We start from the raw sequence: 18907 nt of genomic DNA on the forward strand, positions 1-18907 counted from the left end.
GGAGTGATTATTGACCCCAGTCTTTCATTCAAAACTCACATTGATAACATTACCTGGATAGCTTTCTTTCATCTCAGAAATATTGCTAAGATAAGAAATTTAATTCACTACGTGACGTGGAAAAACTCGTTCATGCTTTCGTTACCTCCAGGTTGGATTATTGTAATGCCTTACTGTCTGGATGTTCCAATAAGTGCATAAACAAGCTCCAGTTAGTTCAAAATGCAGCAGCAATAGTCCTTACTAGAACTAGAAAATATGACCACATCACCCCTGTCTTATCCACACTGCATTTGATACAATTATCCACACTGTATTTGATACAATATAGCATTGATACAGTGCTTTATAAATGGTGGAACTATTTCATGTCATGTGAGCCATCCTTGGCCAATCCCTGCATAGGAATTTTTTTGATGAAGAAAACATTGATTATCTCATTACAATGGCACATGTCAAGGGGTGTGATATATTAGGCAGCAAGAGAACAGTCAGTTCTTGAAGTTGATATGTTGAAAGCAGGAAAAATGGGCAAGTGTAAGGATCTGAGCGACTTTGACAAGGGCCAAATTGTGGTTAGATGATTGGGTCTGAGCATCTCCAAAATGGCACATCTTGTTCCTGGTATGCAGTGGTTAGTACCTAGCAAAAGTGTTCCAAGGAAGGACAACTGGTGAACCTGTGACAGGCTCATGGGTGTCGAAGGCTCATTGATTCACATGGGCCATGAAGGCTAGCCCATATGGTTCAATCCCAGCTGGTCCAGAAGAGCTACTGTAGCACAAACTGCTGAAAAAGTTAGTGGTGACACCTTTCTGTTTTAGCCAGCATTATACGTTTATAAAGGACAGTGCTGATAACATGAGGTTGAACAGCTGAAATCAAGATATGCAAGAGAGAGAAAAGAAATAGAGATGAAGAACTTGGATTAGCAGTTCATTATAAATATTTCATTTTCCCCTTGTTTACTGTTATACAGATTGCTTTTTGGATCTCTATCCATGTCCCAAGTCCCTACAGCCTTATTTATCAGTGATTTTTGACAGACCTGCTGTTTTTGCTCTTGAATATTTGCCCTTTTGGACAAATTAATTTGGCCTTGCCACCATTTGCTTGTGACATGCCAAACTCAGAGCACCTTAAACTAAAGACTTCAGTCCTGATACAGGGCGAAATGTGTCTAAATACATTTTGTGGTTGCAGCTGATGGCTTTGTAAAGTTTCGAGAGTGAAAAGTGATGACAGATGGTCACTGTGGGTATTACACACCTCTATACAAACCTGGCACTCTCCCTCACACTTTACTTCATATATATCTTTCTGCAGGGCTTTTAAAATAGCATAGCAACACAGCTCTATAGGGCATCTCTGCCTCCTCTTGACAACCTGTGCTGATAGGCCACCTCTGTACACTATCGGCCCTTTTCTGCCTTCTACACACTACTTCTGCCCTCTCTACACCATCTCTGCATCCTGTAAGTCACTTCTGCACACTATAGGCCACCTCTGCCCCCTAGGGGGCACGTTTGGCTTCTATAGGCCACCTCTGCCCACTACAGAGCACCTCTGACCTCTACAGGCCACCTCTGGCCCCTACAGGTTAGGTCTGGCCTCGATAGACCACCTCTGCCCCTACAGAGCACCTCTGGCCTCTATAGGCCACATCTGCCCCCTACAGAGCACCTCTGGCCTCTAAAGGCCACCTCTTCCCCCTACAGGTTACCTCTGACCTTGATATGGCACGTCTAGCCCCTACAGGTTACCTTTGATCTTTATAAGCCATCACTGGCCCCTACAGGTTACCTCTGGACACTATAGGCCACCTCTGCCCCCCCCACAGGTTATATCTGTCCCCTACAGGCCACCTTTGCCCCCTACAGACTACCTCTGGTCCTATAGGCCACCTCTGCCCTGACAGGTTACTCTGCTCACTTTGCAGCTTTATAACCTGTCAGTTTGCTGAGCTGAATAAAGATGTGTTTATGCCTGTGAGTGCAGTTATACTGTGCAGATTACCGATTTGTGATAATAAATAAAGAATGGTATGACCCACTATAAAATTTTAGTGTTAATCTCTCCCTCTCTCTCGACTTCACTAGGTCATGAAGGAAGCTGATATCTGCTCTGTGCCTGGAGGACTGGCCAGCATTCGCAGACAGTTTGAGAGTGAAGAGAGGTCTTCCACTCGCACAGTTACACAGTTTCACTCCACACACAGATCAATGCAGGTAATTTCACAATAATTTCCTAACAGTTTGCACATAACCACAGTATGGATTACAGAGCATGTCAGCAATGGCATAAACAAAATTTTATTCCATAATTCTAATAATAAAAATTCTAATCATAATATTGAAACCAAAACTCCACAAAAAAGACAAAAAATGTATGTGGCATAAAGTGCTGAAGATGCATTCTACACTTAGCTTTTTAGTATTCACAAATGCTAATTGCATGCATGCAGCACCTGTCTGAATGACTCGCAGTAAGAGATAGAAAATGTAAAAGCAGATGCAAGAGACCCAAATCCCAAAATATCGTAGTCTGCCTATCCAAATTCAAGCCATCCATCCACACCAGTGCTTTCTTCCTGCATGCCCCACTCCCTGCAGCATTTGACATGTTGCTCTCGAGAAAAGAATACTGAATGAGAGTGGAGGCTTTAAAAGCCTTTTTCACTTCTATTATTTTTGCAAATGCAACAACAGGCACTAAAGTGCTCTGGGAGTTTACAGCAAAGTATGCATTTCTACCTGCTTGTCCTGTTTTGTCTCACTCTGAGTGAATTTATGTGAGCCTGAGTAAAACAAATTATATTGTTTATTTATTCACAAGCCAGATCTATAGACTGATGGTGACACTCCTGGAATGAAGATTTCTTTCAGATTGGCACGTCACTGCAGTATGCTTCTCATTAATGAAGGGCCATCTCTATTGTTCTTAATTATGCACACTATTAGAACATTAATTAGTCTTGCTTGAATTGATTATTGACAGAATGGGAGTTTCTTATCTGTGGATTAGTGGAGGAGATTTTTCCTGTGGGCTGTTTGAGAGAGAGAGAGAGTTTGTCTGGACTCTAGGGAGAGAAGAATAATGTGTTTTGAGATGTGCAGATTATATTAATCGATCAAGCCTTTAAAAGATTAAGACTTCATATAAAATAGAGAGATTTGTTGTTGATGTGAGAATAAACAGAGCTGTGTGTGCTCATTTGCATGTGTTTTATTGCCAAAAGCTAAAATATCACCACCAAATGGATACTATTAACCATATAGATTACAAATTCCAACTGACTGGTATAGTGTTTGGGCGTTTAGGACACATCCATAAACTGGTGCTGTGTGGATTGCAGTTGGGCTGAACACGCACATAAAAAAATAAAAATAAAAAAATAAATGCAAACAAACTTGCAAAATTTTGCTTAGTTTGTGTGATTACAGACACCCTTTTCTGTTTGGTGAAGCAGTTTTGTATTCCTTAAAGTCATCTATGAATTGCCTACTAGATTGTTTATGTGAATTAATAGCCGATATCTACACTGAGACTTAATGATAAACAGTATTTGTGTGTGTGTGTGTGTGTGTGTGTGTGTGTGTGTGTGTGCGCGCCTATGTCTTTGCGTACATCTTCACCTTGCCTGACACACTGTCTATCACACCCAGGAAGTGTCAAACTCATCTGAGCTATCAGTGAGAAGAGGAATTAAAGGAGGAGAATCCCAACAGGACGAAAGGGTACAGATGCTCCTCAAGCAGTACCTCTAATGACTAATCCACACAGGCAGTATAATGAAGCTACACAGGCAATCACAGCACTCTAATTTACATCTCTGAGGAGCTCTAAAGAACTGTAATCATTTATGTTTTGTCTATTTGCTACTCCCTTATGACACATGAAAGAGATACCAAATGTTGGAGATAGACCTCTTCTAAAACTCCTAAGGAACCTTTAGGGGTACATGAGCCTAAGCAACGCAACTTTATTGCCCATGGCTTCTGCTCTTTAAATAAAACATTGTTTTCATTTTCTCTTTCAAACTCCAAGCCATGATATATTTTGTGATTTTTCGAGTAAAAAGACAATTTGAAATTGCAGTAGTACAAACAATACTTTAATATGTACATCAATTGCTGTAGGATAGTCCATGAAACACTGATTATGGGTTTGGGGGCTGAATGTAGTTTATATTTTAGCACTTAATCCAGGTTATAATTTTTACATGTTTTTGAACAGGTTTCACATCAGACAGTTCACCAGGAGCTGGCCTCTAGTCTTGAAAACCATCATGGCGAGAATGGTGAGAATTGAAATTGAGTCTTAGCTTTACATATTTCATAGAATATTCTAGATTTTTCAGTTATTTATTACAAAGAGTGGATTTTTTTTAACATACTCCTGCACTCAGAATCATTTAAATGGTACCACAGTGCTAAATTATTTAATTCATTCTTCATTAATCGCTTTATCCTGGTGAGGGTTGCGGTGGACACAGCACCTATCCCAGGAACACTGGGTATGAGATACCTCAAATGGGATACAGTCAATCACAGGGCACCACACATGCACACACATTCACATATTCATTCTCACCTGGGGCTAGTTTAGTGTACCCAGTCCACATACCAGCATGTTTTTTTGGGAGGTGGGAGGAAACCAGGGAACATAGAAGAACACCATGGCGGCAGAGGGAGGACATGCAAAGTGCTACACAGAGAGTAATCCAAGATCAGGATTGACACAAAGACCTGTGCCACCCACCAGTGTTAGAATCACACTTCTCTATTTAGGGCAGAGACATTCTCAGTACTTCTTTAAAAATAAACCATTTGGGGACCAAAATATGTAAACTCCATTTTGGATCCCACATAATAGGCTGAACAGCTTGAATCTAAAGGCTGTTTCCCCAATGTGGCCTTTTTGTAATACTGAAGTATGAAATTTAGAGCTGTGCAACCTAGGTTTTGAGGACGGAGTGTTTCAAATTTGCATATTCATAGGTATTTTGACTGCTTATTATGAATGTATATAACTGCTTTGCCCATTGTAGTAGTTTCCTGGTTAAAATAGTAATGAAACAATTATTTCACTTTACTAAGTAGCTATTAACTAGTGGCTATTGTTACTTCTGTAATCAAGGCTAATTTAAAATGTATTATGTATATGATTGCAGAAGAAGAGGAGTATTATCCAAAACTTTCAGCCAAAGAACTGGCACGGCACTTTGAGAAAACCATTGAGGAAGCTGCCCCAAATAAGAAAATTAAGGTAATTACCCATTGTTATAATTATTTTCCGTAGTCCTCTCTGTTTGGGGATATCATGTACAGGATGTACACAATTACCAACCATCATACTACTGATTACCATTAATTAGGACCATTATTTTTTATTTTCTATGTCCATCTACTTTGAAAAAAAAGAGCTTTGAGCAAAAAGGGCAAAAAAGTATTTTTTAAACTTGATTGCCCAATCATATCAGACATTTTAGCTGTGATAAAAATGAGCTCAGATACCTCTGCTGAATAATACAATCACATTTTCTTTCCCTATAAAAGACTGAACGTAAAGTCACCCATTCTCAGCAGGCCTCAGATGTAAATGTATTCCATCAGGCTTTCATGGATGACATATCCATCCTATCAAATGAAACAGTAGAAGCTTCTGGAACAGATTCATGGCATTTAAGATTTGTGCCTTCTAATGATGAAGACTTGGATTACTTACCTCCTCCACCACCAGATTTACTGGAGGATCTCTCTGAAGACATAGATTTCCCAGAGCCCCCTGAATCAACACCCCCAAAGAAGCACATCATTCACAAAGACCAATACTGTAAACAGAGAGAACTAATGGAAGTGAAGCGCCTGTGCAAGCACATTCACCCTGATGTTAGGAAAGACCTGGAGCAAGATTTATATAATGAGGTAAATGAGATGGACATGGAAGAGGAGATGGTAGGTGATGTACAGGATGCCATACACCAGTTTGAACACAGCATCAGTAGCCCGAACAGGAGCCCAGAGAGAGAATATCTGGAATGGGATGAAATCCTGAGAGGGGAGGTACAGTCTGTGCGCTGGATGTTTGAGAATAAACCTCTGGACTGCATTAAGAACTGTTCAGATGATGATGAGGACAGCAGAAATGTAGTTCAGCAAGAGATCATAGCTAGAGGTGATGTAAAAAACACTGCTTTGTTGTTTGAGACTCAACCCATGTTAGAACTAGACACTAGTTATTATGCAAAGAAAGCTTCTTACAATGAAATAGGTAAAAAAGATGTTCGTGCAGCAGCCTGGTTGTTTGAAACAAAGCCAATGGATTCACTGAATAAGATGCATGGTGATGATGAGCAAACCAAAGAGGTTGTCTTCACACAAGAAGCAACCCACTGTAATGTGAAATCTATGCAGTACATGTTTGAAAATCAGGGAATAGATCATCTGGGTGATACTGAAACCATGGATGAAAAGCACCTTCTAAGTCTGAAATCTGTCATGGAAGAGATTAAAGCTGATGTTAAGATAACTGTCTGGCACTTTGAGACCCAGTGTATGTGTGTTTTAAGGGAGCACTCAGGTCAAATAGTGGAAATTACCTGTGTTCGTCGTGAAGAGACAGAGAAAGGAGATATCAAAACATCACGGTGGCTTTTTGAGACACAGCCTCTTGAAAAATTCAACAAAGACCTTTCCGAAGTTAGACTCATCTCCAGTATTTCATTGGAAGACAATATTAAAGATGATGTGAAACAAGGAAGATGGTTATTTGAAACAAAAAGGCTGAGCTCTTCAAATGAAGAGTGGGAAAGGATACTTAGGCAACAGAAAGAGGAAATTCTTGGAACTGATGTTCGTAAACAATGCATGGTGTTTGAGACTCAGCCCATGGATTCTCTAAAAGATAATTCCAACTCCAGACCCATCACCACTGAAATCATTGGTGGTGATGTACAAACAGTAAGGCATTTATTTGAAACAGCACCATCAGAAGGATTGAAAGAACTGCTAGAGGTGGGAAAGCTGAAGAAAATGGTGGCAAATGATGAGGACAGAGGGGACCTACGACACCAACAATGGATGATGAAGAATCCACCTCTAGAGAACATACAAAATGAGGATGATAGACTGGGAAAGCTAAATAAAATAGCTGCTTCAGAAGAAGAGAAAGGTGATGTAAAACATCAGAAATGGCTATTTGAAAACCAGAGACTTGATGATATCAGAGAGGAAAAGAAGGAAGTGATGAAAATGATTAACATTGAACAGATAGATGAAGAAAGCTACAAAGGTGATGTGCGCAGGAATTGCTGGGTATTTGAGACTCAACCTATGGACACATTAAAGGATGATTCAAATGCCAGACCTGTGACAACTGAAGAAATTATTGGAGGGGATGTTCACAGTGCCAGACAAATTTTTGAAACTGTTCCCCAAGATGAGTTGAAGGAACTTGCAGAAGTGGGGAAACTCAAAAAAAGAGTGACAGCTGAAGAGGAGAAGGGTGATGTACAACACCAGAAACTGGTGTTTGAAAGCCAGCCACTAGAACAAATTAGGGATGAAAAAAAGGAAATAACTAGAACAGTGAATGTAGAGGATATTGAAAAAGTGGATGTAACAAATTACATGCAAATCTTTGAAACATATGATATGAGCAGACATGATGAAAGTCAGAAGATTCAAGTTGAAGGTGTGACCAAAGGCTCTGTACAATCCAACAAAGAGTTTTTTGAATCTACACCAATTTATGCTATGCAGGATAGCTCAGGCCACTATCATGAAGTGAAAACTGTGAGGCGTGAAGAGATTGTGAAAGGAGATGTGAAAACCTGTAAATGGATGTTTGAAACCTGTCCCGTTGACCAGTTTGATGAAAGTATAAGAAAGTACCAAGTCATTAAAGGGATTACTCAGCAAGAGGTTGAAACAGGTACAGTCAAAACAGCTAAATGGCTTTTTGAAACTCAGCCTCTTGATGCCATCAAATACTTCAGCAATATTGAAGATGAAGAGTGTTTTATTAAAGAGACAACCGATATCGTCAAAGGTGATGTAAAGACCTGTAAGTGGCTATTTGAGACCAAACCGATGGATGCGCTGAACGAAAAGGTTGAGCTCAGTAGTGAAAAAGGAAGTAATGAGGTTTATAAAGGTGATGTTAAAACCTGCACCTGGCTCTTTGAAACCCAAGCGCTTGATACCATTCGAGATGAGTCTGAGACTGTATTGAAAGTATGCACTGTAAAACAAGACGACATTCAGGGAAAAGACGTACGTACGGCTTGCTTTCTCTTTGAGACTGAGAACATCGAAAACATCACTGGAGAGGATGGATGCACTTTTAAGCAGGTGACTGAGATTGATATCCAGTCTGGAGATGTATCACGAATGAAATACATATTTGAGAACCAGTCCTCTGATGTCATGACTTCAACCTCAGAGGAATTCATGCGCCAGTTGAGGTCAGACCAGGCTGAGGACATTAAGAAAGGAAATGTTGGAAACTGCAAATGGCTCTTTGAAAACCATCCAATAGATACAATCCATGAGAACCCAGATGAAATAAAGGGGACACGCACTGTGACTGACATCCAGGGAGGCAATGTGGATAAGGGCCGTTTCATTTTTGAGACCTGTTCCTTAGACAAAATACAAGAGATTTCTTCTGAGTTAGAGATGAAAAATCTGCACAGAATAATCTGTGAGGATGAGGAGAAAGGAGACGTTAAAAATTATTCAATAATGTTTGAATCTCAGCCACTTTATGCTATCCAGGACAAAGAAGGACATTACCATGAGGTGACCACACTTACAAAAGAAGAGATACTGAAAGGGGATGTCGTAGGCACCCGCTGGCTATTTGAAACAAAGCCTCTTGATTCCATTAGAGATACTGATGAAGTCCACCTAATCAAAGCTGTTACCGAAGAGGATGTTCTAAAAGGTGATGTCAGTTCTGCTAGATGGAAATTTGAAACCCAACCTCTTGACAAGATTACTGACCATAGCCAAATGTCTTTTAAAACTGTGGAAGACATTCGAGGGGGCGATGTCAAGGCAAACAAAGAGCGCTTTGAATCTGACTTGATGTCACAGAAGTTAGTCCGTACCGTTAGCATGAGTGAGATTCATAAAGGTGATGTGAGAGCAGCTAAGTGGATGTTTGAGACTCACACCATTGATCAGATCCATGGGGAAAACACAGAAAACCAAATGGAGACAGTTGTTGTGGAAGAACAAGTCAAAGGAGATGTTAAACAATCCGTGTGGTTTTTTGAGAAAAATCCACTCAATAGCATCAGTGAAAAGGGGGAGACTAAGCAGCTCATTCATGAAGAAATACCCAAGGGAGATGTCAAAACAACAACTTGGCTTTTTGAGACTACTCCATTACCTAATTTCAATGTGAACAGTGCAGTGAAAACTGAAATCATTGGTAAAAGTATAAAAGAAACTCTTAATGAGCTATACTGTCACAAAATGGTGGAATCCAAAGGGATTATAATAGAGGCTGATGAGATTGGGGATGTGCGCATGGCTAAGTATAATCTAATGAATAAAGAGCCCCCTGAGATTCAGAAGGAAGAAATTATCAAAGGAGACTTGCAGAACATCATGATGAATCTCCTTTACAGGCATGACACCAAAGAAAATGGAATTGTTATCAGTGCACAGGAAAGAGGAAATATCAGTAGCACTGTGGAACAGCTGTTCAACCAGGAGACTGGCATTAATGTAAAAAGAGAGGAAATTATTCGAGGTGACATTCAAGAAGCCATAAACAATCTACTGAAAGAAGAGAACACAGCCAAGCATGGCATTCTTATTCAAGAGGATGAAAAAGGAAATGTTCGCATGACTATATATTCTCTTTTTAATAAACAAGAGAATATCAATATTGAAAAAGATGATGTGATCAAAGGCAATGTCAAAGGTTGTCTTGAAAAAATTTATAATCCAGACACAGAACAGATTGTTAAAATTAAGGTAGATGACACAGAAAAGGGAAATGTGAGCTTTTATTCAACCTGTATTGAGTCTGGGGCTCTGGACTACCTGAAACAGCTCCAAGCAGAGCATGATGAGATAGAAATAAGTAAGCAAGTAAAGGAAGAAATTGTTGGTGGTGATATTAGAGGGACAAAACAAAGCCTTATGCGTAATCAGGCTAAAATCTGTCGCCTAGTGGATAGGGAAGATATTGTGCCTGGTGATGTCCATACCACAGTGAAGGTTTTCATGACAGAGCCTTCAATTGAACATCTTCAGAAAGAGGAAATAGTAGGAGGTGATTTAAGAGCCACTCTGAACTCACTGGCACAGTCTATAAATCAGTCAGTTGTTCTGGAGAAAGAGGAGATTGTAAAAGGTGACATATCTACTGCCCTCAAGTCTCTACAAGATGCCCAAATGCATCCTAAAGAGATAGAAAAGCCTGAAATAATCCCTGGCAACATCAAAGGAGCATTGAAATCACTGAAAGACTTGGCTACTGCTAAAGTTGAAATTGTTATCGAAGATTTAGTCCCAGGTGATATTAAAGGTGTATTAAAATCTCTGGAGGAAGCCAAACGAGCAGTGAGAGAAGTGGAGAAAGATGAAATTGTAAAAGGTGACATTAATTCAGCCTTGCAGAGTCTACAAGAAGCTTCTAATGAGCGCAAGGTTTACCAGCAAGAGTTAGAAGTCCAGGGAAATGTGAAAGGGACAATTCAGCTCTTATTAGAACCTCCTTTATCTCCCAGAATGCAACGCAGGGCCAGCACAGAGGGTGATGTGAAGCTGTCAATAAAATCACTATATGAGACACAGGAGCAGGTGCAGTCAGAGAAAGAGGAGGTGATAAAAGGGGATGTTAAAGGCACAATAAAATGCTTGCTAGAAACAGCACAACAAACAAGCCCAAAGATTCCCAGAAGAAAACCGATGAGAAAAGTAAAAGTTCCCAAAGCAAAATCCCATCCTCCTTCTCAACAAGACATCCAGTCAACTGCCAGTAAAGCGAAGAATTTAACCAAAAACAGTCAGACAATGAATGTGCAAAAACTTGTAACCAGCAAATCCGTGCAAAGTGAAGCCAAATCTCAAGGGAAAAACACACACGTCACTCAAAACACAACCAGTGCACATACACCAAAAAACACTGTACTAGAACATAAAACAATATTACAAACTCATGAGGTTAAAACTTTAAAAACTGAATTCCGCAACCTCAAAACAAACCTTAAAGGTAAAATAAAATTAGATAAAACCAAAGACAGAGAGCAAAGCTTTCCAGTACCATCTCTACCATCTTCAGTGCCTGAGCCTGACTTCCCTGCTCCTCCAACTCCTCCTCCAGATTATGGTAGCCTTTCCTTTCCTACCCCTCTTCCTGTTATCCAGGGTGATAATGACCTTCCTCCACCACCCAGTCCTCCTCCTTGTGACTCAATAAAATCAGATCCTGACCAATTACCTCCCCCTCCTACTCCACCACCTCCTGCAATTGAACAAGAATTCCTTCCCCCTCCTCCAACTCAGATGGAGCTAGACCTCATTCCTAATATAACACCAAGCAAGCCTAACAAATTGACTGTAAAGCCAGTCAAAGCTCCAGTTCTGTGTATGGTGCCAAAGTTGGAACCAGCCATACATCTTGACAAAATGGATATACATTCCGGATCAGCTGTGAAACTGCCTACAAACACTGACACAGTGAAAAATATCAGCACAGCGAAGACAGAATGTATGGTTTCATCAGTCTCATCAACTCTGGTCTCATCTGAGATCCAGTCATCCATTTCAGGGGAGCCACCTGAGTCCCCACATCCTCCCTTGGGTTTCATTCCACCAGATTCACCACCACCACAAAGCAAATCTCTGATAAGTAATTTCAAAACTCCATTAATTAAGGCTGAGCAAAAATACAGACAGCAGCAAAAGGAGAGCGACACATCATTGAGCTCACCACTCTTTGAAATTGACATGTATGAGTCCGTCAGCACAGTCCTTGAAATGCCTTCCTCAGGAGGCAAGAACACTGCACATTCTGAACAGGGCATACCATTTGATTTCTCTCAAGAGAAAACTGAAAATAAAGTGACCAAAATGACATCAGACTTAGAAGTATATGATTCATCCAAGAATACTGCACATTCAGAAGCTCCACCAAGCAAGCCTTTAATCTCTACCACAAATAAAAAATCTCCTTCTGAAGCTGCCATGATTTCCTCAGCTAAGCAGTCCATTATCTCTAATCAGACATCTCAAATCACTACGGTTCAGCAGCAGACTACACCTACCACATCTAAAAAGAAGAAAAAAAACAGGTCATTGACAACTAGTATTCAGCAAGTGACCTCTACTTCTGTTAAACAGTCAGAAATGGTCATTAGCAATACTGCACAGGTAACCACAAATGTACTGGCACTCGGTGAAGATAAAGGTCATCCAATTGTCTCTACAGATGACGCTGTGAGTAGTGCAGTTGAGATAGAAAGTGTCAAGAAAGATATTGTAAATAATAGTTTGGCTGAAATATCTTCAGTCGAGGACATTAAGAAAACTGACATTTCTGTAAAAACAGGGCAGAGAAAGATGTCCACTGATCAGGGCAAACCTACAAAGGTAAAGATTGACAATGCAATTAAAGAAGCTGAGCAAAAGGTTCAAAAAGCAAAGAAAGGCTGCAAGAAAGATGATGGCACAGAAACAAAGCCAGCAGCTCAAACTCAAGTGGTAAAGGTGGCACCAGAAAATGTCCAGGTGAGAGAGAACAGAGAAAAGAAAGTTACAGAGATTAAAGTGGAGAAACAGGCCACACAAAAGCAGGTTGAGGATGGTTTTGCTGCGCCAAAGAAAAAGAAGAAAGCTAAATCTAAGAAGGATAAGGACACAGCTCAACAAGCCCAAGGGCAAACACAAAGTAATGCTACTCTTCCTCAGCCTGCCTACGCCTCAAAGGTAAAATCTCCAGTTCTGACATCTCATCAGACACAAGAGGAATTTGCAGTGATGCAGACCCACAAAACCACTCAAGGAGAACACACTGCAGTGCACAAAGAGATCACCAGCACAGAGAGTAAAGTTCAGCAAAGCTTGCAGCAACGGGGCACTATGGCAAAGTCTCAAAAACAGGCCAAGATTTCTCTGAAAAAGAAAGAACAGGTTGACAGCCAACAGAAATCTAAAGATGAAAGCATAAATGTGACAGGGGAGCCAACACAAAGGGAGCCTTCCAAGGCTTTGACAGAGAGCACAGAAGCATTAAAAAGATGTGCAGAAGCTCAGAAGTTGCTGTCTTATATCTCAGAGTTACAGGACGTTACAGAGAAAATGGACTTCAAGAGTGTGAAGACATTAGTTAATGAAATCCCAGAGTGGTTTATTGGACCAGAGGAAAAAAATAGCTTGGTGACAGGTGTAGATGACCATAATTTGGAGAAACTCAAAGAAATTGTAGCTCAAGTACAAAATATTGTTCAAGTAAAACTAATGAATGTCAAAAGGAATGTTGCAACTACTGAAAAACATGAATGTGAAGCTACATCTGAAAAAATTATTTTGGGTAAGGCTGCTCAAAGGATTTCAAAAATCACAATAGACTCCAGAAAATTTGAAACAGAAAAGAAAGTAGAGGAGAAAAAAATCATTCATGAAAGTTGCAAGCAGCAAGGCAAGAGCAAAAATCCTCCTGACCCCAGATCACCATCACCTTCATTAAAAATACGCTCACCCTCACCCACATTTATCACCATTGAATCCACAAGAAGAACCGAGTCACCACAAAAAGTAGCGCCATCTCCTCCACCAATGCCACCTACTCCTCCACCACGCAGGTCTGAAACACCTACATCACGTTTAAACAGAGCATCTCCATCACCCACTCTTGGGAGAGCTAGCAGTCTAACAAGGCTCAGAGAAGCAACAGCTAAACTTTCTCGTGGACCCTCACCTGATCCTGCACATCATCCTCAGCCAGTTACAGGGAAGCAGTCTGAGACTGTGGAAGTGCCACCCACATTTCATTGTCGAATTAAAATGGATTCTAAGCCTCCTGAGGAAGGAAGGACTCTGAAAGAGCATAATGTTTCTGAATGTTCAGAGGAAGGGGCTAAACTTTCTCATAGATCCTCACCTGATCCTCTGCATCATCCTGAGCCAGTTACAGGGAAGAAGTCTGAGATTGTGGAAGTGCCATCCATGTTTCATTGTCAAATTAAAATGGATTCTAAGCCTCCTGAAGAAGGAAAGATTCTGAAAGAGCGTAAAGTCTCTGAATGTTCAGAAGAAGGGGCTAAACTTTCTCATAGATCCTCACCTGATCCTCTGCATCATCCTGAGCCAGTTACAGGGGAGAAGTCTGAGATTGTGGAAGTGCCATCCATGTTTCATTGTCAAATTAAAATGGATTCTAAGCCTCCTGAAGAAGGAAAGATTCTGAAAGAGCGTAAAGTCTCTGAATGTTCAGAAGAAGGGGCTAAACTTTCTCATAGACCTTCACCTGATCCTTTACATCATCCTGAGCCAGTTACGGGGAAGAAGTCTGAGATTGTGGAAGTGCCATCCACATTTCACTGTCAAATTAAAATGGATTCTAAGCCTCCTGAGGAAGGAAGCATTGTGAAAGAGCATAAAGTTTCTGAAGGTTCAGAAGAAAGGGCTAAACTTTCTCATAAACCTTCACCTGATCCTGCACATCATCCTGATCCAGTTACAGGGAAGAAGTCTGAGATTGTGGAAGTGCCATCCATGTTTCATTGTCAAATTAAAATGGTTTCTAAGCCTCCTGAAGAAGGAAAGATTCTGAAAGAGCGTAAAGTCTCTGAATGTTCAGAAGAAGGGGCTAAACTTTCTCATAGACCTTCACATGATCCTCCGCGTCATCCTGAGCCAGTTACAGGGAAGAAGTCTGAGATTGTGGAAGTGCCATCCACATTTCATTGTCAAGTCAGAATTGATTCTAAACCTGCTGAGGATAGAAAGATTCTAAAAGAGTGTAAAGACTCTGAATGTTCAGTGGAAGAGGCTAAAGTGGAAGTGGATAGAGAAGATGGTGAAACTAAAGTACCAGAGGAAGAACCAGGTTTTCTCAAGCTGGACTTATCTGGACTGGTCAACAAATTTGAGAGCCCAGATACAAAGATTTACACCAGTAAAGAACCTACTGACATCCTAGATCAGTCTGGCATTGACAGTGAAACCCTAGATAAACCAGACTATAACATCAAGGTTGTAAAAGACATTTCTGAAATGGCTGAGCAAAGTTCCTCTGTGAAAGAACAGAAAAGCAAACAGGAGGAGCAGATGTCAAGAGTTGGCAAAACCACGCCTCAAGATTCAAAGCATGAGCCTCAACAGACATTCCAGCAGATCTCCCAGCAAACATCACCTCTGCCTCTGCTGAAAGATATAATGCTGGGAAAATCAGCTGGTCCATGTGGCTTTTCAGAGACAAAAAACATTACAGAGCATTACTCCACTGTCGATGAAGCTGGCACAAAGATAACTGGGACAAGAAGCACAACAACTGTATCAAAACATTCTGAGAGTGTTCTCTCACAGCATGTTCCATTCTCTTATGCTGATGCTGTGAAGAAAAAGGCCCCAGAGGTGAAGGTATCCCCTGAAGCCTCTGCTGAAGAATTGTTGAAAAAATTCCACGAGATGTGGACTGAGAGTGAAAACGTGTTTAAAAGCCTAGGCTACAGTGTCTCAGGTGAGGGAACCTAACTGGCTAACAGATTAAAGAGAGATTGCCGTGACTGACAAACATGCTAACAGTGCATGATAGGATTGGAAACTAACTGCAAGCTGAAGTAGAATCAATGCCTGCAAAGCAGACTATAATTAAACACACCCATGCTGCATGTCTATACAGTACTCAGAATACATATATACACTGAGGGAATATCAGTGTCCACACACTTGTTTTTGTTATTTTTGTAATATACTTCCAGCACATATATCCACTTCAAATTTACACACATAATTGTCTGTTGACTTTGTACTTACGAAAATAACTAAACACATCTATCTATCTATCTATCTATCTATCTATCTATCTATCTATCTATCTATCTATCTTCAAAAACATAAACAAAGATTTGTTTCACTCTTTTTACCAGAGGCCAAAAATTTAATTTCTGCCTATTTTAGGGCGTGGTTAACAATGAATTTATTTGTGATATCACACTCCACTGTAGTGATTAATGACTCATATGGAAGTAGACATTCAAGTATTCAGTTTTTGTTGTTGTTGTTAGTCTTCTTTCATAGTCTTTCATAGATGAAGACTATTGTTTTTATTGATATTTATTTTTATTTTATTTTTTCTTCCAAAAGTTGTTCTGTTTTGGATGAAATTTTAACCACTGGTAGCCATGGACAGCGGAAGTTCACTGACCCAAAATGAGTGACTTTGACCTATTTTTCATGGTCACAGAGCATATTTTATGTGTTTTTTATTGAAAATGTGATTTTATTTATTACATTATCTACTACAGATATATTGATTTCCCCCAAGATTTTAGACAAACAAACAATGCACTCATTTCCTATGCAAAAAGCTTCAAAGCAAGTCAAGTGGAAAGTGATGCGTTCTGGACCGCGGTCGAAAACAGTTTGTTTCCTAAATAGCCAAAAACACAACATGTTCAAAAACACCAATGGCACCAAAAGTTGTCATTTGCTCTGAACCAGTGCAGGTTCTTCTTTGGTAAAGAAGTCTTTATCTGTTTTCGAAAAATTGAATTTAATGTATTTTGTGTGTTCCCAAAAAAGGTCAATATAGCCATTTCGCCATGAAAAATTGATTTTGGCTTATAATTTGCTATTGTAAACTACCCCAAACATGTGCCCATTCTACCAGAATCAAGTGTCAAATTTGACTTTTGACCTACTTTTAGAGGTCAAAAAGGTTCTTTTCTGTTTCTGATTGTACTATTTAAAAAAAAAATCATATAAATAGTTTAACATTTACATATAATGACCTTGTATTTTTTTCTTTAGTGCATATTCTTTTGTAGATTATTGACAAATTGATATATTTTATCAAAAGCTATCTGTAAAAATTACAAAAATTCCCAAATGTGACGGTTATCGCTTAAAACTTTGCATTGGTGTTTTCTCTACTTTTAGCCTAAACTATTACCTCTACATCAATGAAATGTATTATTTACATATATAATTTACATATTCTCTTTCTATTCTTACTGTCAAATTGCATGTTTCTGTAATATTTTCAGGTCTAGGTCCAGTTCAGAAGTCTGAAAAACTATCAAAATAGACAAAAATTTAATTTTCACCATGAAATGTTTTTGGATGATAACATGCTATAGTAAACTACCCCAAATATACACCCAGTCTACCTGAATCAACTGTCGGATTTGACCTACTTTCCGAGGTCAGATAAGTCATTTTCAGTTTTTAATGCACTAATTTCATCAGCTGTTTACATGTACATATACTTTAGGGAGTAAACACAATCTTCAGTGCATATTGTAATGGAAATAAATGGCAATCAGATGGAGTTTCTATAAAATGATACAGAACAAGAAAGTTCTCTTTAAAAAGAGAACTGTATCAGGTTTGGTTGTCAATATGTAAGAAGAGAAGTTCTCGTCAGGCTTTTAAAAAGTGTAACTGGTAAATAGTGCAGTGAAAATGTAGATTGGATGTAGTGTAAATCTATTGTAAGAAGAGGAACATTACAGAACTGCATGTCTGTGTTGGAGAAACTATCTGTGGAGTGATACGCTAGGTGAATGTCGCTTGGCGCAAGGCAATTCAAATCCTTAGACAGCTTTAGGCGCTAGGTAAATGTTGTGAGGTAAATGGCACTTGGTGTGAGGCGATTGTCGCTCGGCAAAAGGCTGTTAACATTAACGTTATCTTATGTTTGAAACAGATGAAGACTCAAAATTGTCAGTGACAATTTCAGATTTCTAGTTGTTGCTATTTATTTTACTAGGTTTAAATGTTATTTTTTTGTGGAAGTTGTAAAGGTGTTTTACACGGTTTTACTTTTTTTTCTTGTCCAATTTATCTCTGTACCAATGTTATTGTGAAGAGGTGTATTCACACCTCTTCACAATAACATTGGTACAGAGATAAATGTTTGTCCAATTGTTTGTTCAGCCCAGAGCAGGGGGCTTGCACACCTCTTATCGCCTGCTCACCAGCAGCGAAACACAGAGTCATAAGACTTTACACACAGAAACCCAACAGTGTCCTGACTAATCTTATGCCAGATTATCATAATTTTATTATGATAAAATAATTAATTTATTTATACTGATTGAAAATGTCTGATAAGTCAATTTCCATTCCACCAATGAAATGGAACACTTGTGAAAGAGTTAAAAAAAAAAAAAACCTGATCAGGAAAAAAGTATTCAGACACCACAGATTTACAAAATTAGCACTTTGTTGCAAATCTGTTGTTGGCAATTACATATTTGAGATATCTATGGTTAGATTTTTTTTGCAGCATTGTGGTTCAATTATGGCTCATCGTTCTTGGCAAATTGTCTTCAACTCCTCAAGGTTATGAGGGTTCTACTGATGGACTCACAATTTCAAAACCTCCATAAATTTTCATTGGGATTCAACATTGGAAAGGCCTTGTTGAGTTATTTTGGCTGTTTGGGGTCATTGTCTTGTTGAAACATCCATCTTCTTGGGAGATTCAGTGACCTGGCTGATGAGATAAAATTCTCCTCTAAAAGCTTCTGCTACGATACTCCATTAATGTTTTCTTCACTGATGTGAAATGTCCTAGTTGCAAAGAAGCAGATCCATATCATGATGTTCCCATCTCTGTACTTCCCTTTCTTGGGATCAAATGCACATCCCTTCTTTCACCAAGCATGATGAGCTGACTTACTGCAAAAGACTTCTATTTTTGTTTTGTCTGAACA

At 39.5% G+C, this 18907-nt stretch overlaps 1 protein-coding gene across 1 annotated transcript in view; it reads left to right on the top strand.

The window, feature by feature from the left end:
* The window catches only part of xirp2b (xin actin binding repeat containing 2b), a 44070-nt gene that overhangs the window by 16561 nt on the left and 8602 nt on the right, over positions 1–18907 (top strand). Inside the window, exons 3-7 of the mRNA XM_060930085.1 lie at positions 2100–2228; positions 3666–3737; positions 4237–4300; positions 5174–5268; positions 5559–15705. Coding sequence (XP_060786068.1) covers positions 2100–2228; positions 3666–3737; positions 4237–4300; positions 5174–5268; positions 5559–15705 — 10507 coding nt within the window. The remainder of the gene's footprint in view (positions 1–2099; positions 2229–3665; positions 3738–4236; positions 4301–5173; positions 5269–5558; positions 15706–18907) is intronic.

This window comes from Neoarius graeffei, chromosome 9 (assembly GCF_027579695.1).
Source record: "Neoarius graeffei isolate fNeoGra1 chromosome 9, fNeoGra1.pri, whole genome shotgun sequence".
Lineage (NCBI taxonomy): Eukaryota > Metazoa > Chordata > Actinopteri > Siluriformes > Ariidae > Neoarius > Neoarius graeffei.